This window comes from Lithobates pipiens, unplaced genomic scaffold (assembly GCF_037356315.1).
Source record: "Lithobates pipiens isolate NorthernLeopardFrog02 unplaced genomic scaffold, aLitPip1_a1.2 Scaffold_27, whole genome shotgun sequence".
Classification (NCBI taxonomy): domain Eukaryota; kingdom Metazoa; phylum Chordata; class Amphibia; order Anura; family Ranidae; genus Lithobates; species Lithobates pipiens.
The window spans coordinates 29,499,113-29,518,429 of record NW_027507788.1 but is presented as its reverse complement, the minus strand read 5'-3'; the positions used below and the strand labels follow the sequence as shown (position 1 = coordinate 29,518,429).

The window sequence follows — 19,317 nt, the reverse complement described above, 5'->3', positions numbered from 1 at the left end:
CCCCCTCTCTCTCATCCCGCCTCTTTCTCTCTCACCCCGCTCTCTTACCCCCCTCTCTCTCTCTCTCAGAGACCCCACATAGTCACCAGAGCCCCCGAATAGCCACTTGAGAAGGAAGAGGTGGGATAAATTTAGATGCGGGGGCGCCTGATTTTAGTCTTGCCTAGGGCAGAAGAAAACCAAAATACAACGTTGCCCTCTAGCACTTATTTTTAAAGACTTCAGATCCATTTTTAAGGGCCAATTGCCTCCAAAACATGGAAGGAAATTACAGGCCAATTCCACCAAATAGAAAGAAATTTTTGGGGTGAAATATTGAATTACTAATGGACATCTTGTATCATTTGACTTGTCTGGTACCTTCAGTTACACGGATAGTTGGGCTGGTCACCAATAGCCCTACTTTTTAACCATGTGTTGGTTGCGTCAACCCAACCTTGCAATCTCTGTGCTGTTTGATTTATTGGTAACCAACAACATGGTGCATGCCATAGATGGTTGAGGGCCAGGTCATCTTGACTGCTCAGACAGTAGTTCCTTTAAAGCGGTAGTGAAGTGGAGAAGCGATAAAAAAAATAAAAATAAAATTTCACCCTGCAAAACAAGGTTATAATGGGCTAGTGTGCATCACATGTTAGCACATTATGAGAGACTTACCTTAAAATGAGGCCCTCCAGCGGTCACCGCTGAGAGGGCTTCTGTTTTCACCTGGTCCTCTGTCTGGGTTTGCGATGATGTGACGGCCATGACACAGAGCTCTGAAAGGATGGCACCAGGGGCGGACTGACAACTCATGGGGCCCCTAGGCAATAGGGGAAGATTATGGAGCCCCGGGCAATAAGGGATTATGGGGCCCCGGGCAATAGGAGATTATGGGGCCCCCAGGCAATAGAAGATTATGGGGCCCCCAGGCAATAGATTATGGCCACACAGTATACACACACACAGATACACAGTATACACACACAGAATACACATACACACGCTGAAAAGGTACTGGAGAGATGGGGCAGCTATAATCTTGGGATCTTTAAAAAAAGATTTTTACACTGTCCCTGGTTTTATTGAGGCTGGCAACCCTGATGGGGCCCCTTGGTGGCATGGGGCCCTCGGGCAGTGCCCGAGTGCCCGAATGGTCAGTATGCCGTCCTTTCAGAGCGGAGATGTCACTGGCTACTGCTCATAAATGGTGCACATTTAGGAGATATAAATTTTATCTACAGGTAAGCTTTATTATAAGCTGTTTTTTTTCCCCTTCATTTTAACCTTTAAGGGGCAATTGGTTTTCTGTTCTGTTTAAAACAATTTATCCACAGCCTGTTTTTGCTGTACGATGTCACCTTCTTGTCGACCCATAAACGTGTCTCTCAGGTTGACATCTCTTGAAAATGTGATTCTGGCAGTAGCAAGTTTCCAGCAAAAGATATACATAGACGTTCTTTAAAAATGTATTTAATTAATAATTTATTGTTTCCAGAAGGAAAAGAAACAAAGCAAAATGCAATCGCAGTCACATTTCAGGAATACGTCGTTATGCTGCCCTTTATATAACAGTGTGTAAAGGGTGAGACTGATTATAATCTAATATGAAGATAGGAGACATTGGGTTGTCTTGGTGTTGGAAAGGCAGAATTCCCAGAATGCTCAGCCATTAGGAAGAGCAGAGGTGACTCCACCAGGCCTTACCAGCATGACCGGAGTGACGCCATTGCATCTGTAAGGCCTCATTCACATGAGAGTACTTCAACGTACATCCGTGCGCGGGCGTTGTTTGCCTGTAAAGGGACGCAGAGGTGTTCCATGTATCCCTGTGCAGGCAGTACCATCAATGCAAATTGGAACGCAATGCAGGTGCACACTGTTGGCGTTCGGGGCTGTGCATGTACCTGCACCTGCACCCGCATGGCTGTCAAATTGGGAGCAGCGGCTGTGTTCATGCAGCCCAATTGACATTGATGGGACTGCCTGCACGGGGATACACAGAACACCTGTGTATCCCCATTTGGGCAAACACAGCACTCGCATGGGTGTACGCTGTAGTATGCCCTTGCAAATGAGGCCTAAAGCCTTTCCTTGGGCCTCACCCTATTATATACAATGCGCCTAAAATTGTACAACATTCCAATCCCTTCCCAGGAATATATACACACTGCACTTTATTTAATAAGGCAAAGAACGGTATGCAAGGTGCACTTACCCTTGGTAACCATCATTCTTTCTTGGGTTGTCTTCCTTTGGTGGTTATGGATTACTACACACCTTAGCTATTTGCGTTATACTTATTTTCACATGTCAATGGCAGTTTTTTATGGCTAGTTTTGTACTGGCATTGAGAAATTTCAATAAAAAAATAAATAAAAATGGACCTCCATAACGATAAAGAGCTGGCCCAATAAAATTAACCCCTATCCCGAATGTTTCCTTCACCATCCAAGATGACCTCTGGCCTTCTATTGTAGGTGTTTCTGTGTAATGGATCATGTCAATTACTTATTTATTTATTCTTTTTTGTTACTAAGGTAGCCATGCATTGCTGATACACACATACCATATTGTATTTTCCCTTTTTGTTGTTGTGTATGAGATATACAAGGTTTGGGTTTTGTTTGTTTTCTGCCTGTAGATATAGGTAAATATTACTTCTGCACATGATGAACATACATACATAAATTAATCGGAGCTGTTATATAGATAGACATGGCTCTGGAAATATACAGTGTAGAAACATGCATTGCCCTGCGTGTAGACGGTCGGAACATCTCTGCAATGCATCGTGGCTGGTCCAGCCCCCAGGGAAGGATGGGGTCTCCAGATGACGTCCCCTGAGATGGCGACTACAAGAGGAGCTTCAGCATGGCTGGGCCGAATGCCATGGGGAGTAACAGTCCCGGCAGCAGAGATGGAGCGTGGTTGCACTCGATCTTTGTCATGTCAACGTGGCTTATTGGCAGAGTGGCCACAGAACTCATTGAACACAAATTAGCTGTCGCACATCCCATCCATTTAGAGACTTTGCTTGAGTTTGCCCCTGAAAACAGAAAGAATAGGCTGAAGAAAAAGAGCTCATGATTAAAACAGAATCCCCTATCCCCTATCCAATCATACCAGTCAGGACAAGGGGTGGGCAGGAGGAACGGCTGCCCTGGGTGCAGTGGTTTATTTCAGGGAATGAGCACCCTGTATCCGTTGCTTCTGAGCTAACAGGAGTAGTGACAATGACCTCACTGCTAACCCTAACCTTACCTAAGTTTGGCATCTTTGCCTGGGGTGCTGGATGACCTTGTCCCGGTGTTCTGGCGTATAGAGTCCGGGCATCACATAGTGTCCACTCCGTACTGCGCATGCGCAGTACGGAGCAGACGAAGCTTCTGAAAATCTCCGAAGCTGAACGGCGCCTGCGCCGTGAGTGGAGGTGGTAGCCCCACCATCCAAGCGGACGTAGGGTTGTGAATTTTAGAGGGCCCCTCGCGGGCGAGCTTCGCTCGCCACGCTTCGGGCTCGGCCTCGCTGCGCTCGGCTCTTTTTTATTCTAACTCTATGTCCACTTGGATAGTGGGGATAGAACCTGGACTCACGGCGCAGGCGCCGTTCATCCTCGGCAATTTTCGGAACCTGTGTTCCTGTGTACTGCGCATGCGCAGTACGCAGGGGACATTATCTGATGGAGGACGCTATTTGACAAGACACCGGCACTGATACCGCCATTACTGCACATATACAGTATGATTGCTTAGTTTAATGCATAACTTTACAAAAGTAAAGCTTTCCTTTAAAGGCAATGGGTGGCAAAAAATCATCACCAAACACCCGGTGCATTTTGCAAAGTAACTACCAGCCAAGCTTCCTGCTCGCAGGTTCTGACTCCACCCCCTTAGTTGGCAACTACCTTTAAAAGGACGTAATACATAGATATACTTTTCCGCTTTGAAGTGGGGATGCCTGAAATCCGACTTGTATCTTATGCCGCGTACACACGTAGCCGACTATCCGGCGGACTTAGTCTGGTGGACTTCCCGCCAGACTGTCCGTCAGACTTTCCGAACGGGCTACTTGCCCACACGCGGCACTTTTTCAGTGGACTAATACGGCGTACTAAGTCCTCCGTACTTTTGAAATGAAGGGACTCATCCACACACGCGGAGGAAAGTCCGCTCATTTCGAACGCGTCTCCAGGTAGGCGGGGCCCGCGAAGGAGACGTCGCTGGCCCCGCCACCTGGTATGGACTTAAAGGGCAACCCCAACACTGAAAAAAAAAAAAAATCGGTGTGGGGGTCCCCCCAGGTCCACATCAGACCCTTGTCCGAGCACGCTACCCGACCGGCCAGGAAAGGGGGGGGAGCGAGCGAGCGCCCCCCCCCCCTCCTGAGCCGTACCGGGCCGCGTGCCCTCAAAATGGGGGGTGCCTTGGGGAAAGGGGGGCCGCGCGGCCCCCCCACCCCAAAGCAACTTGTCCCCATGTCCCCATCATAATGGGCGGGGACATCATCCGGTGATGTCCCTATATAAGTCACCGCGCGTCGTGTCGGAGCCATTGTGAGCAGAGGGAGCGACGAGTCAAGATCTGAAGAGAAGAAGAGAGCAGAAGAATAGAAGGCGGCGGCGACAGCAGACCGGGCCACCGCCTGTAAAAGAGCTATAAGAAGGCGCGGTGGCCCGGCAGAAGAACCGAAGAGGGGGACAAGACCCCCGAAGTCGGAAGAAGGGCGGCGGCGAGGAAGAAAGCCGGGCTCCTCCGCTAGCAAAAGAGCTAGAAGAAGATAGCGGAGGAGTCCGGCAAGAAGACCCCCCGAAGACGGAAGACCCCCGGAGATGTGCAATAAACTATTTTTACCCTGCGTTGTGTTTTTTTTTTTTTACTTTTTTCACAGGTGAATGGGTAGGGGTACATTGTACCCCATACTCATTCACATAGGGTGGGGGGCCGGTATCTGGGGGCCCCGTTATTAAAGGGGGCTCCTGGATTCCGATACTTTATCCCTATGGCCTTCATGATGCTGTTTGTTCACTATGGTTCGCCAACAAACCTCTGAGGGCTTCACAGAACAGCTGTATTTATACTGAGATTAAATTACACACAGGTGGACTCTATTTACTAATTAGGTGTCTTCTGAAGGCAATTGGTTCCACTAGATTTTAGTTAGGGGTATCAGAGTAAAGGGGGCTGAATACAAATGCACGCCATACTTTTCAGATATTTATTTGTAAAAAATGTTGAAAACCATTTATCATTTTCCTTCCACTTTACAATTATGTGCCACTTTGTGTTGGTCTCTCACATAAAATTACAAAAAAATATATTTACGTTTTTGGTTGTAACATGACAAAATGTGGAACGTTTCAAGGGGTATGAATACTTACTGTATGTAAGAGTTTACAACCACTTTACCATAAAGATAGACTAATCTAATATAGTATTTAGATTTTTAGTTTATCCTTTTATATCCCTTTTCTATGTGTAGTTTGAGCTTCCAATCAGTATATTACATTAGAAAACATGAAACCTTGTGCAGTTTTATTACAATTATTAAAAATTTGGTACTGCAAAGTCTAAGGCCCCTTTCACACTTGTGCGACTTGTCCTGCGACTTGGGGCTGCAAAGTCACATGACTAGTCAAACCCCATGATTTCGAATGAGTACCATTCATATTTGTGCGACGGCAAATTAGTCCCTGCCAGGGCCAAGGGATGGGCAGGTGGGACGGCTGCCCTGCGCACTGTGTTATCATGTGAGGTGGGGTGGCACCTCAAGGAGATTGGGGGCAGGGGATTTGTGTTGAGAAGGGGAATTTGGGGAGAGGCAGAGGGGGTAATAATTGTTCTAGGAGGGCAAATTAAGGGAGGTGTGTTAGGAAAAGTGATTGGGGGGGGGGGGGGGGGGGTTGGTTTGTATTGGGAGGTGGGATGGGGGGGAAGAGGATTGGTGCTAGGATGGGGGATTTTGGGGTGGTTTCTGCTATAAAAGTAGTATGGTAGAGGGGAAATATCATTGATAAGTGGGGTGTGGGGGGGGGGGTGATTTGTGCTAGTAGGGCTGATTGGGGTTATTTGTGCTGGGGGGGGGATATATGTGCTAGGATGGAGGATTGTGGGGAGGAATTAGTGCTAGAAGGGGGGATTTGGAGAGTGGGGGGAAGAGGGAATCCGTGCTTGGAGGGGAAATTTAAGAAGAAAGGATTTGTGCTGGGGGAGGGGGGATAGATTTGTGCTGGGGGCATATGGAGGGAGAGAGGGTGTGAGCTGGGAGAGATGGGGGGGGGGGCAAGGATTTGTTGCGGGAGAAGGGATTTCAGCACGGTGTGGATTTGTAATGGGAGGAGGGAGGGGTTAGGTTTAGGGGGTGAACATGCAGATTAGTGCTTTAATTTTTATTGGGGGGGGATTTTTGCTGACACATAATGTTTTAAATCTTGGGAGGAGGGGGCGCGCAATTTGGGATGTTTGCCCTGGGCTCTAGATGACCTTGTCCCAGCACTGGTCCCTGCACTACTTTGGTCCGACTTTGATGCGACTTGAGGTCCACAGACGACAAGATTACACAGGCATTGCTTAAAGTCGCGGTAAAAATTGCGTCAAAGTTGCGTGACTTTCAGGTCGCACAAGTGTGAAAGGGGCCTAAAAAAGTGAAAATGTTTTGCACGCAACAGTAGGGATCCACAGTTCAGATTTTTCTCAGGACTCGTAAGTTTTATTGGTTTTACAAAATAAGAGCAGTAGTATGACCATAAAGATCTGGACAAGATACCTGCATTGTCTTGAAGTGAACGAGACGTGAAGCTCACACATTTGTCCTCTTTTCCGTAGCACTTGGCTGTGTCTTTATTATTGCACTTAGTTGCACCAAGTTCGCTACAGTAAGGGCAACTGAGAGCGTTCTCCTTGTCCTTCTCCTTTTTTGGATCTTCAACTGAAAACAAAATGCAGACAGATAATGAGGGACACCTATTAGCAAAAGTATACGCCCCCTGCCATGCCCCCCCCCCCCCTTAAAGGAGAATTGTACAAAAAAAATATCATTGGTTAAAGCGGAGTTCCACCTAATTTTTTTATTCATTTTTAAAGTCAGCAGCTACAAATACTGCAGCTGCTGACTTTTAAAATAAGGATACTTACCCGTCCAGGGCACCCGCGATGTCGGCACCAGAATCCAACTCGTCCCTCTGCTCTTGGATGGAGACGTCACCATCTTCCTTAAGGGAATCAGGAAGTGAAGCTTTGCGGCTCCACTTCCTGGTTCCCTGCTGCGCATGCACGACTCTACGCATGCGCGACTCTCGCTGCATGATCCCACTGGTCTCTGTTGTCTTCTGGGTCCTGTATCTATCCCAGAAGACAGCCGGGAGGACAATGAAGGAGCTGCAAGTGGAGTAGATACCTGAGGGTGGCTCGATTATCTATGCCCAGAAGTGGGAGCAAAATACCTGTGTAAGCCCTTGTACACACGGACGGAGAATCCGTCGGAGTGTGTCCTATCGGACCGTGTCGTTGGATAATCCAACTGTGTGTGGTATGCATCGGACTGATTCCGTCGGAATATCCGTCGGACTCAATTTTCCAACATGTTGGAAATATTTGCCGACCAACTGGTCCGATCGGACATACTCCGATCATGTGTAGAGAATTTTGATCGGACCAAGTGCCACGCATGCTCAGATCAAATTCCTACATCAAAGCTATTGGCTACTAGCCTGAATATAGTGCCATCGTCGTCTGAAATCACGTTCATCATGTTCTGAAAGATTGGATTTTTCGCCAACTTTGTCCAACCGTGTGTATGCAACAGTTTCGGACAAGATCCGACGGGCAAAATCCGACGGGCAAAATCCGACGGATTTGGTTGTGAAAATCTCCGACCGTGTGTACAGGGGTTTAGACGGGTATCTGCTCCTCCCTGCCCCCTGAAAAGGTGCCAAATGTGACACCGGAGGGGGAAGATTCTGAAAAGCGGAAGTTCCAATTTGGGTGGAATTCCGCTTTAAACCCAAAAGTGTTTATTTACCACTACTATTCCTTTATACTGTCCTTTGGAATTTTAGAAATGGGATGAAAGGTTTAGAACTGGGAAACACTTTTTGATATATAAAAAGTGCATTTTATTTACAACTCTATAGATCAGACCAAAATGAGGGACAGAGGGAAATTTCTCCAAATGAGGGACAGTCCCTCCAAATCAGGGACAGTTGGGAGCTATGTAACTATACAGATACCATACCTCTGTGATCCCTCTAGAACAGGGGTCTCCAAACTTCCTAAAGAGAGGGCCAGTTTACTGTCCTTCAGACTTAAGGGGGGCTGGATTGCGGCCATTGGGAATAGAAAAGCATACCTCTAAAGATTCTGAGATGGGAACAAGGGTCACCTATTAGCAAAAGTGTGTAGCATTGTGAGCTGTGTTCTGGGACACACACAGTTCCCAGAACACACCGTGCCCCATTCCCCAGAAGACAGCACACGTAGGAGAAGACCGAAGACCAGCGAAGATCACCGCGGAGTAGGAAGAGGCAGATTAGGATGATTGGCCTAGCAACAGGCATTTCTGGTAAGTTTAAAAAAAAATTTCAATTTAAAAAATAATTTTTTTTGGGAACATTTTAATGTACTTTTGTTTTTTAGGGTGGCCCTCCACTTTAAGTTCATACATTGGGACTGAACATGTGTCATGTTTGCAACAGTTAGTACATTTCTGTTCTTATACAAGTACATCCAGAAAGTACTCACAGCACTTCACTTTTTACACATTTTGTTATGTTACAGCCTTATTCCAAAATGGAATAATCAAATTATTTTCCTCAAAATTCCACAAACAATACCCCATAATAACATGAATTAAGTTTGTTTGAAATCTTTGCAAATTTATTAAAAATAAAAACCGAAAAAAATCCAGTGTACATAAGTATTCACCGCCTTTGCTCAATACTTTGTTGAAGCACTTTTGGCACCAATTACAGCCAAGTCTTTTTGTGAATGATGCTACAAGCTTGGCACACCTATTTGTGGACAGTTTCTCCCATTCTTCTTTGCAGGACCTCTCAAGCTCCATCAGGTTGGATGGGGAGTGCCGGTGCACAGCCATTTTCAAATCTCTCTAGAGATATTCAATCGGATTCAAGTCTGGGCTCTAGCTGGGCCACTCAAGGACATTCATGGAGTTGTTGTCCTGTTGGAAGATGGACCTTCTCCCCAGTCTGAGGTCCAGAGCGCTCTGAAGCAGGTTTTCATCAAGGATGTCTCTGTACATTGCTTCATTCATCTTTCCCTCGATCCTGACTAGTCTCCCAGTTCCTGCCACTGAAAAACAACCCAACAGCATGGTGCTGCCACCACTATGCTTCACTATAGTGACAGTGTTGGCCAGGTGATGAGCGGTACCTGGTTTCCTTCAGACATGGCGCTTGCCATTCAGGCCAAAGAGTTCAATCTTTGTTTCATGAGACCAGACCATGTTTCTCATGGTCTGAGAGTCCTACAGGTGCCTTTTGGAAAACTCCAGGTGGGCTGTCATATGGCTTTTAGTGAGTAACTTCCGTCTGGCCACTCTACCATACAGGCCTGATTGCAGAGATTGTTGTTGTTTTGGAAGGTTCTCCTCTCTCCAAAGAGAAACGTTGGAGCTCTGTCAGAGTGACCATCGGGTTATTGGTCACCTCCCTGACTAAGGCCCTTTTCCCTTGATTGCTCAGTTTGTCTGGGCAGCCTGCTCTAGTAAGAGTCCTGGTGGTTCCAAACTTCTTTAATTTATGGATGATGTAGGCCACTGTGCTCACTGGGACCTTCAATGCTGCAGACAGGCATGTAGTGGCCATCGGGACTATCGGTTTCAGTGACAGCGGACCACCGCCCCCTCTGCTTCTCTAGTTCCCCCCACATCGCTACCCTCCTCTTCCTGGATAGTTGTGCAGTCGGGGCAGAATAAAGACATGATCCTCAGGAGTCGGCACTAAGAAGCTCATGCTCATAATACAATCCAGGAGACAGGCAGCCACAGACCGTTATAACTCATTCTCATGCTTTTTCCTTACTGCGCTCTCCATCCTATCTGCTGCTGCAGGGAGTCTAGATGGAGACTGGGGGAAGGAAAGAGCAGGAGAATGAGTGTCGGGGAAAGTTATGTTATAATGGTCTGTGGCTGCCTGTCTTCCGGAACGCATGATGAGCTTCTCAGTGCCAACTCCTGAGGATCATGTCTTTATTCAGCTTGCACTGGATAACTAGCCAGGGAGGTGAGGTGGGCACTGTAGGAGGGGGGCAGAAAAAAACAGGGGAAAGAGGAGCACAGAGACCAGAGGAGCATGCGAGGGACAAGGGGAGCTTGTGGGGGACCAGAGGTTCATGGGGGAGACCAGAGGAGCATGGGGGAGACCAGAGGAGCACAGGGGAGACCAGAGGAGCACAGGGGATCAGAGGTGCATGCAAGGGACCAGAGGAGCTTGTGGGGGACCAGAGGAGCACAAGGGGACCAGAGGTTCATGTGGGAGACCAAAGGAGCATGGGAGAATAGAGGAGCACAGGGGACCAGAGGGGCATGTTGGGGTACAGAGGAGCATGTGGGGGGAACAGTGGAGCATGTGGGGGGAACAGAGGAGCATGTGGGGGGGACAGAGAAGCATGGAGGGGACCAGAATAGCACAGGGGGACCAAAGAAGCATGGGGACTAGAGGAGCACAGAAGACCAGAGGTGCATGTGGGGGGCCAGAGGAATAGGAGGGGAAGGGGAGCAGGGGGGGCCAGAGGAGCATGGGGGGAACGGAGGAGCAGGAGGGGAATGCAGAAGTATGTGGGGGACCAGAGGAGCACGGCGGAGGACCAGAGCAGCACGGGAGGACCAGAATGAGCATGGGGGGACCAGAAGGAGCGGGGGGGGGGGGGGGGGGGGAGACAGGTGACTCAACAGCTATGGCCTGGGAGTTTCTCACTTTCCTGCCTAATCTTGTTCCATTACGGGTGGGGAGAGCTGATTGTAAGAATGTCCAGCTTTGCCACTGGCACTGCCTATAAGAGAAATAATGGCTGATGGCCAGTGAACGGGGGGGCGGGGAGGCTTGGGTGTCCATCAAGGTTGGCTGGCAGAGACCTGTCGAAGTGGGCCAGTCTGGATGAAGTTCAGGGCCAGATTTTTGTCCCAGTCCAGCCCTGGCTACAGACATTTTTCTGAACCCTTCCCCAGACCTGTGCCTCTATACAATCCTGTCTCAGAGGTCCACAGACAATTCCTTGGACTTCATGGCTTGGTTTGTGCTCTGACGTGCACTGTTAACTGTGGCACCTTATATAGACAGGTGTGTGTGCTTCCAAATCACTACCAATCAACTGAATCTACTACAGATGGACTCCAATCAAGTTGTAGAAACATCTCAAGGGTGATCAGTGGAAACTCAAATTTGCAAAGATTTAAAATAAACTTTGTTCACGTTGTCATTATGGAGTATTGTTTGTAGAATTTTGCGTAAAATAATTAATTTAATCCAGGGGTCTCAAACTGATGGCCCTCCAGCTGTTGTGAAACTACAAGTCCCATGAGGCATTGCAAGGGTGACAGTTACAAGCAAGACTCCCTCAGGCAAAGGCATGATGGGGCTTGTAGTTTTGCAGCAGCTGGAGGGTCGCAAGTTTGAGACCCCTGATCAATTTGGGAATAAGGCTGTAACATAACAAAATGTACAAAAAGCGAAGCACTGTGAATAGTTTCTGCATGTACTGTAGCTGTACTGCTAATGGCATGTAAACTAATTTCACAGTATAAAATAATGACTGAGCAGAAATTGCCATTAGCCGTACAACTATGCATGCAAAGAGTTGACAACAATCTACCATACGTTCCCTGATGCTCCGGGTGTCCAATGCTTGACAACGTGACACTTTATGTAGAAAAGGCTGCCGACCGCTGCTCTAATATTTAGAATTCTTTATGGTAGAATTTTTAGGATCAGAACTATAAGAGCTAAAAATATATATATATATATTCTTCTATTCAGACTTACTTGAAGGCATTATTGTTTTGCACTTGTCTGAATCGCAGCATGTGATTGACGCATATAACTTGGTGCTGTTGAAAGACATGCTGTAACTTTGATTGCAGAACTTCTTTTCTCCGCATGATTTCACCAGATGTTTGGTGGGCAGCTTTTGTTTGTCTGTCAAAACACAGAACAAGAAATATTTTTTTACAAAAAAAAAAAAACACACACAGTTTTCCTGTTAGCCTCTGCATATATGCAACTGATTCATGGGGGTTAACCCAACTTCTAGGAGCCTTGTTTATAAAACAAATAATCGATACCTAATATGTTTATTTCCTACCATCGTCAGCTCCATCTAGAGGCCATAATACGGTATTTTCCTGAAATACCTCAATGAAGAAAATACCACATTATGGCCACTAGATAGAGCTGATGGTCATAGGAAATTAACATATTATGGCATTTATTCATAATTTGCTTGAGGCATTCACACAGCAATTTTTTATGTTAATCTCCTATGACCATCAGATCTATCTAGTGGCCATAATGAGGTATTTCAGAAAATTACTGTATTATGGCTTCTAGATGGAGCTGACGACAATAAAATAAACATATTAGGTACTGATTATTTGTACCCTCAATATCTTAGTTGTAACCCCCCCCCCCCCACCCACACACACTTCCCTTTTTTGCACCCTGAAGCCCCTCCTTCCATTGGTACCAGAAGAGCATGGGGGGAATAGAGGAACATGTGGGGGACCAGAGGAGAACAGGGGGACCAAAGGGTAGTGTGGGGGACCAGAGGAGCATGGGGGAATAGAGGAGCACAAGGGGCCAGAGGAGCATGGGGGGGATCAGAGGTGCATGGGGGACCATAGGTGCATATGAGGGACCAGAGGAGCACAGAGGGACCCTCAAGATCTTAGTTGAACTCTCCCCCACATCCCTTTTTTGCACCCTGAAGCCCTTCCTTCCACTGGAACCTATTAAAAAAACAATTACAGTATACATACCTTAAAACAGAACTGTAGTATGGTGAAGGGTAGGCAGCCCTTTCCATAAAGTATGCATAACATACAGTACTTACTTCTGAGTGTGCCAATTTAATCCAGCGCTAGGTGCATGCATCATGCATGATATTATTAATATCCAGTGTTGGAAAAGACCATCCCATTGATCAAGCTGCCTCACTTCAGTTAGGATGCTCACATGTATCAGACTCCCCCAAAAGAAAGGGGGGGGGATCTTGAGAGAAGTCAAAATATGTAAGAAACAGTACCAACCATGGCCAACCAAAGGTCATACAGGCCAAAATGTTTTCTTGTTATATATTCAGAGAGCCAACACATTTTGTATTTTCAGACAGTCCACGCTGAAAAAACATATGATGGTAGGATTGGATTAGCAGGTGGCACGTCTAAGGTCCTCAATTCCAATCCTGCCCAGTACTATGGTATCCACCTCATCCCTTTAAACCCAAACACATATTAATTACACAGGTTCTGTGACTAAGGTGGTAATTAAACTCACTTGGTGCCTTATCTGCATTTAATTAGCTTCAGAACCTGTGTAATTCAAAGGTTTTCTGGTTTAAAGGGATGAGGTGGCAACTAGCCAGGATACCACCTACCAGTGGTGGCCAGTCCATTAGGGGTGCTGCTCCCTCCCTCCTCATTCCATGCACCAGGGCACCCTAATCTCCATGTAGTGTGGATCGAGAGCCGTGAGTGGAAATGGATTGAGAGCCATGGGGAGGGGGGTGTCTTGAATGTAAACGCATTTTTAGGGTTTGCATGCTGTATGGATCCTGACCAGGACTCTTGGGCAGGAGCACCCCATCCCCCCTTCATTAACTCTCATTAGTGTCCACCTGTGTTATAGGAGTCCTTTCAGTTCTCCCATAAAGAGGAGATTGTCTCCCATGGTTGAGACTAGAGTTGCCACCTCATCCCTTTAAACCCGAACACCTTCGAATTACACAAGTTCTGAGGCTAATTAAATGCAGATTGTGACAGTGGGGTCACTTTGGACACAGGGTAAATAAAAGAAACCCCCGATATGGTCTGTGATAGCCATATTCAAGGCTGTATATACATTGTATATAGATTGGATGTATACTGTATATGGGGGTTAAGTATCATTGCTGTGAGGAATTAAGTTGTTTTGCATTTCTATTGTTCATTTAAGTCTGTCCTTGTGTGTATTGTAAAGTGCCAGATAGACTGGCTACCAACCCTTTGTGAAAAGATGTGTATTGGGTGGGATCGTTTGAAGCCTAGCAGACGTCAGGATGAGGTGTTGAGTCTTGGGATGTGTGGGTGGAGCTGGGCCCTTGTTCATGTTAAAGCATGTGCCTTGAATTGTGTATAAAGTTACAATGTTTCTCAATAATAAAGTCATTCCTACTACAGAAGAGACAGAGTGCGTCTCGTCTTTTTGCCAGAGGGGTCGGCTCCTATAGGAAAGGGTTGTTTAGCTGTGGATATTGGTAGCGAGTGGATGTGTGTCTAGGAGAGGGAACATCGTAAACGGCGTTAACCCCCTTTATATTAGGGGTTCCGTTACACAGATAAAGCCCCAAGTGAGTTTAATTGCCACCTTAATCAGCCAGAGAACCTGTGTAATTAATATGTGTTTGGGTTTAAAGGGATGAGGTGGCAACCATAGTTGAGACAAAGGACATTTCATTCTATGAAAAGTGTAGGACCCACTGATAAGTGGGTTTAGCACTATAGGACCATATATTGTGACCAAATCCCCATATTTTTGAATATGTTCAAGTGTTTTGAAATAGCATTGTAGAATTTAAATGTCATTTTTGTATGTGTGCGCTATAATCGATTTTGTTTTGTTGCGAGTGAGGGGGCCAGGTCCTGTTTACCAGCACACCCCAAAATATTGACCACCAGCCGTCACTGCTATCTACATGGGTTTGCATGCTCTCCCTGTGCTTGTGATGGTTTCTCCTGGGTACTTAATTAGCCCAAATATGTATAAACGTGAGATAGGGCCCATTGTTTGTAAGCTCCTTGAGGTTAGGGACTGATGTGAATGTACAGTCTCCATAAAATGACAATGCAGTATATAAATACCTGTAATAAATAATAAAATTATCATTGCATTGCAAGTTGAGTCTAGACGTTTTTGACGTTCCCTAATAGATTGACCCCGATGAAGGAGGAGAGTTTGAACTACTGAAATATGTTGGTTCTCCCACTAAGTATAAAATAAAATAGAATAACATAAATTAAATAATATAACATAAAATATAAGGCCCCTTTCACACGGGATGGATCAGTAATGATGATCCGTGGGGATCGCTCCGTGGTCCCACTGAGCAGCGGCGGACAGGGCAGTCTCCGCACACTGTCAGCTCCCCGCTCTCCTCTATGGGGGGGATCAGATGACCGTCTGTCCGTGTTCATCCGCTCTGCAGACGGATAGAAAAATAGGATTTTCCTCCATCTGCAGAATCGGACAATAGCGGAGGCGGACGATAGCGGGTGTCTGCGGATGTTTACCCGCAGATACCCGCTATTCCATAGGAATGCATGTATGTCCTTATTTCATCCGCAAACGGATGGATGAAATACGGACATACTGTCCGCATGTGTGAAAGGGGCCTAAAATGAAAAAAAGACTCTTCGACCATTGTTGTGGCACCCATAGGCTATGTTTACATAGCGGCAGAGTCTGAGAAACGTGCTGCGTAGATAGCCTTTTAGATGGGTGTCAGATTAGTAGCTTCAAGACAGTTAGGAGATGATACTGCTCCTCCTGATATAATAAACAATACAACTACCATCACAATTAAGTTGAGTCCAGCCATTTTTGAGGTGCCATAATAAATTGGCCCTGATGAAGGAGGCGTGCATGGACCCAACCCCCCCCCCCCCCCCCCGAAACGTGTTGGCTCTCCCACTGACTATATAAGATATTTGGCCCTAATATGTATAAGCATGTGAAATAGGAACCATAGATTATAAGCTCTTTGAGTGTAGGGACTGATGTGAATGTACAGAATGCATAAAATGTCAACACAATATACCGGTAATCAATAACACAACTATCATTACAATCTAAGTTGGGTCCAGGTGTTTTTGAGGTTCCCTAATACATTGGCCCTGATGAAGGAGGAGTGTTTGAACTCCCGAAATGCATTGGCTCCCTCCACTGCACAGTCCCAATGACTTCAATGGGTAAGTGTCGCCTGTCAGACTTGAAAAGCTGAGTGAAATTTGCCATGGGATGTGTATTATCCCCTCTGGTCGCTTTGTTAGGCTTTTGGTGGGTGGCCGGGGGGGGGGGGGGGGGGGGTACAAATGTGACTAAACTGCCACTGTCCTTTTCCAGCACTGTTAGCTCTGCGAACCCCATTATTGCTTCGTCGTCCCCCGCCGCTGTTTTATCCTCTGCATCTTCCAGGTTTGGCATCTTCTCTCCGCGGCCGAGCGTTGAGTAGAAGATCAGAAACCTCCTTGTTGAGTTTTTTTGGTGTCTGTGTCCTCACAGTCACAAATTATAACATGTATGTTGGATTGGGGAGAGGGGTGCGGGTCAACTTACCTAGCTGATTTTCGGTGAGCGTAGTAAAACACGTGTCATGCGGTGCTAGACAGGGCTTCTCATTTTCGTTACAGTCTCCAGTGTTGGTGTTACAGTGAAAGCAAGTCAGGGAGAAAGCTGAAAAACAAACAAAGTTGGTACATGTTTACCATTTACAAGGTTGTTAACATGAAACAGGAAAACTGTATCTCACTGGTGGGATTTCCCTTCACTTCCTGTCCCATAGCCAAAATAGGAAGTGAGATGAAAACTCTACAAATTGAGGGAATTCCTGGTTGTCAACAGAGCTGGTGTGTCCATTGGAAGACTGCCCCTCTATTCCTGTTTGGGTAACAACCTAAAATTTGTGATTTTCTTGATAACAGTCACCAGAACAAATAGAGGGGGTGAATCACAACCAGCAAAAAACAAAACAAAAAAAACTGTCATCCCTTTCCACTCCGTCCAAAACTAAAATAATAAAAAAAAAGTTTATCTTTAGTTATACTTAAATTATAATTGAATTCATGTCTGTGCCACCATCTTGCTCTCTGTGACCCTGTCTAGCAGATTTCCCCTCACTTCCTGTCAGCACAGGAAGCAATTGCTTTCTGTGCTGACAGGAAGTGAGGTGGAAATCTGCTAGACAGGGTCACAGTCACAGACAGCAAGGGAAAAAAAAACTGACAGGATCCCTGAACCTTCCCTGATCCGTTATAGCAGATTTTCCCTCACTTCCTGTCAGGATAGGACAGGAAGCAATTGCTTTCTGTCCTGACAGGAAGTGAGGGTAAATCCGCTAGATAAGGTCACAGACAGCAAGGAAAAACCCTGTCAGAGTCCTTGACCCTTCCCTGATCTATTCCAAATGAAATAAAACATATAAATAGGAGTTGGGCTGTCAGTCACTCAGGGAAGGCATAGGTTAATGAGTTGGCTGATAGCTTTGCATTGTGAGACGCAGCAGGAAAGCACAGCCATTGTGTAGCATTGCAAGGCAGGGAGCAGTCCATGAGTATTTAATGAGCAAATATGGTTGCCTCTGTGAACATCTAAATTTATATATTAAAACTGTGTTTTTGAATCATGAACTGACATTGACAATTTTTTTTTAGAATTTATTATAATAAAAAAAAAAAAAAAATTATATATATATATATATATATATATATATATATATATATATATATATATATTAATTTTTGCTATAATAAATATCCCAAAAGTAAAACAAAAGTTAAAAAAAACTAATGTCTTCATCAGTTTAGGTCAATATGTATTCTATTACATATTTTTGGTAAAAAAAAAAAATCGCAATAAGCATATATTGGTTATTGCGTCTACAAAAATAGGGAAATAGATTTATGGCATTTTTATTATTATTTTTTTCCTAGTAATAGCTGTGAGCGGGACTGTAACATTGCGGCAGACAGATCAGACACCTTTTTTGGGACCAGTGACATTTATACAGCTATAAAAATGCACTGATTACTGTATAAATGACACTGACAGGGAAGGGGTTAACACTAGGGGGCGATCAAGGGGTTAAATGTGTTCCCTAGGGAGGTGTTTCTAACTGTGGGGGGAGGGACTGACTGGAGGAGGAGAGAGATCCCTGTTTCTGGTCACTAGGAACGGACAATCTCTCTCTCCTACACTGACAGAATGGGGATCTGTTTGTTTACATTGACAGATACCCGTTCTAGGTTTCCTGTGGAGCGATCAATGGGTGGCCGGCAGACATCATGGCCACATGCATCGGCTCCAGCCACCTACGTTGATTTGCGCAATAGAGCCAACCTGTTGCAGTATAATGACAGCGGTTGGTCGGCAAGTGGTTAATTGCAACGTTGCACCCAAACTAAATTGATATCTTTTTTTAATATTTTTTTTCTTTTATTTTTATATATTTTTTTCTTCTATAAAACGTATCCAATAAAAAAAAAATGTAATTTCTTAAATGTTGACCAAATTATATTCTGCTACATGTTTTTGATTAAAAAAAATCCCAATAAGTGTATATTGATTGGTTTGCGGGAAGGTTATAGCGCCTACAAACTATGGCGTGTGTATATATACTGGAATTTTTTTTTTATATACTACTAATGGCGTCGATCAGCGACTTATAATGGGACTGTGATAGTGCGGTGTACAATCTGACACTAACTGATACTGGGGGAACTGACTAACTGACACTGACATCACCAGTGGCACTAATACAGTGATCAGTGATAATACTATACACTGTCACTGTACTAATGACACTGGCTACGAAGGGGTTAACATCTAGGGCGATCAAGGGGTTAAAAGTGTGCCTAACTATGTGCAATGTGTGTAAAGCGTGCTGCTTTTTACTACTAGATTTCTCAGTTTCTCAACCCTGCTTTGCAGTATTGGCACAGTATAGGCACTTATTTTTAACCAGTTGGCGATCAGTGCACGACGATATACGTTGGCACCATAGTATGGCTGCGCAAATGGGCGTACAGGTACATCCCCTTTAAGACGCAGCATTGTGGGCGCGCACTCCATGACCGTGCCCGCGAGCTTGATGTCCGCCGGTGTCCCGTGATCGTGTAAACAAGGCATTTCCCCTTTCTGCCTAGTGACATGATAGAGATCACTGCTCCCTGTCATTGGGAGAAGTCTGTCATGTCAGTGGTAGCCCATCCCCGCACAGTTAGAATCACTCCCTAGGACATACTTAACCCCTTCATGGCCCCCTAGTGTTAACCCCTTCCCTGCCAGTGTCACTTACACAGTAATCGGTACATTTTTTATAGCACTGATTGCTGTATAAATGACAATGGTCCCAA

The 19,317-nt window shown here is 45.6% G+C and overlaps 1 protein-coding gene across 1 annotated transcript in view; it reads right to left on the bottom strand.

Annotated features, from left to right (window-relative positions):
• Positions 1–1,436: 1,436 nt before the first annotated feature.
• The window catches only part of LOC143933709 (uncharacterized), a 41,972-nt gene continuing 24,091 nt past the window's right edge, over positions 1,437–19,317 (bottom strand). Inside the window, exons 2-5 of the mRNA XM_077456700.1 lie at positions 16,523–16,639; positions 11,978–12,130; positions 6,745–6,906; positions 1,437–3,028 (exon numbers count right to left, since the gene is read on the bottom strand). Coding sequence (XP_077312826.1) covers positions 2,835–3,028; positions 6,745–6,906; positions 11,978–12,130; positions 16,523–16,639 — 626 coding nt within the window. The 3' untranslated portion in view covers positions 1,437–2,834. The remainder of the gene's footprint in view (positions 3,029–6,744; positions 6,907–11,977; positions 12,131–16,522; positions 16,640–19,317) is intronic.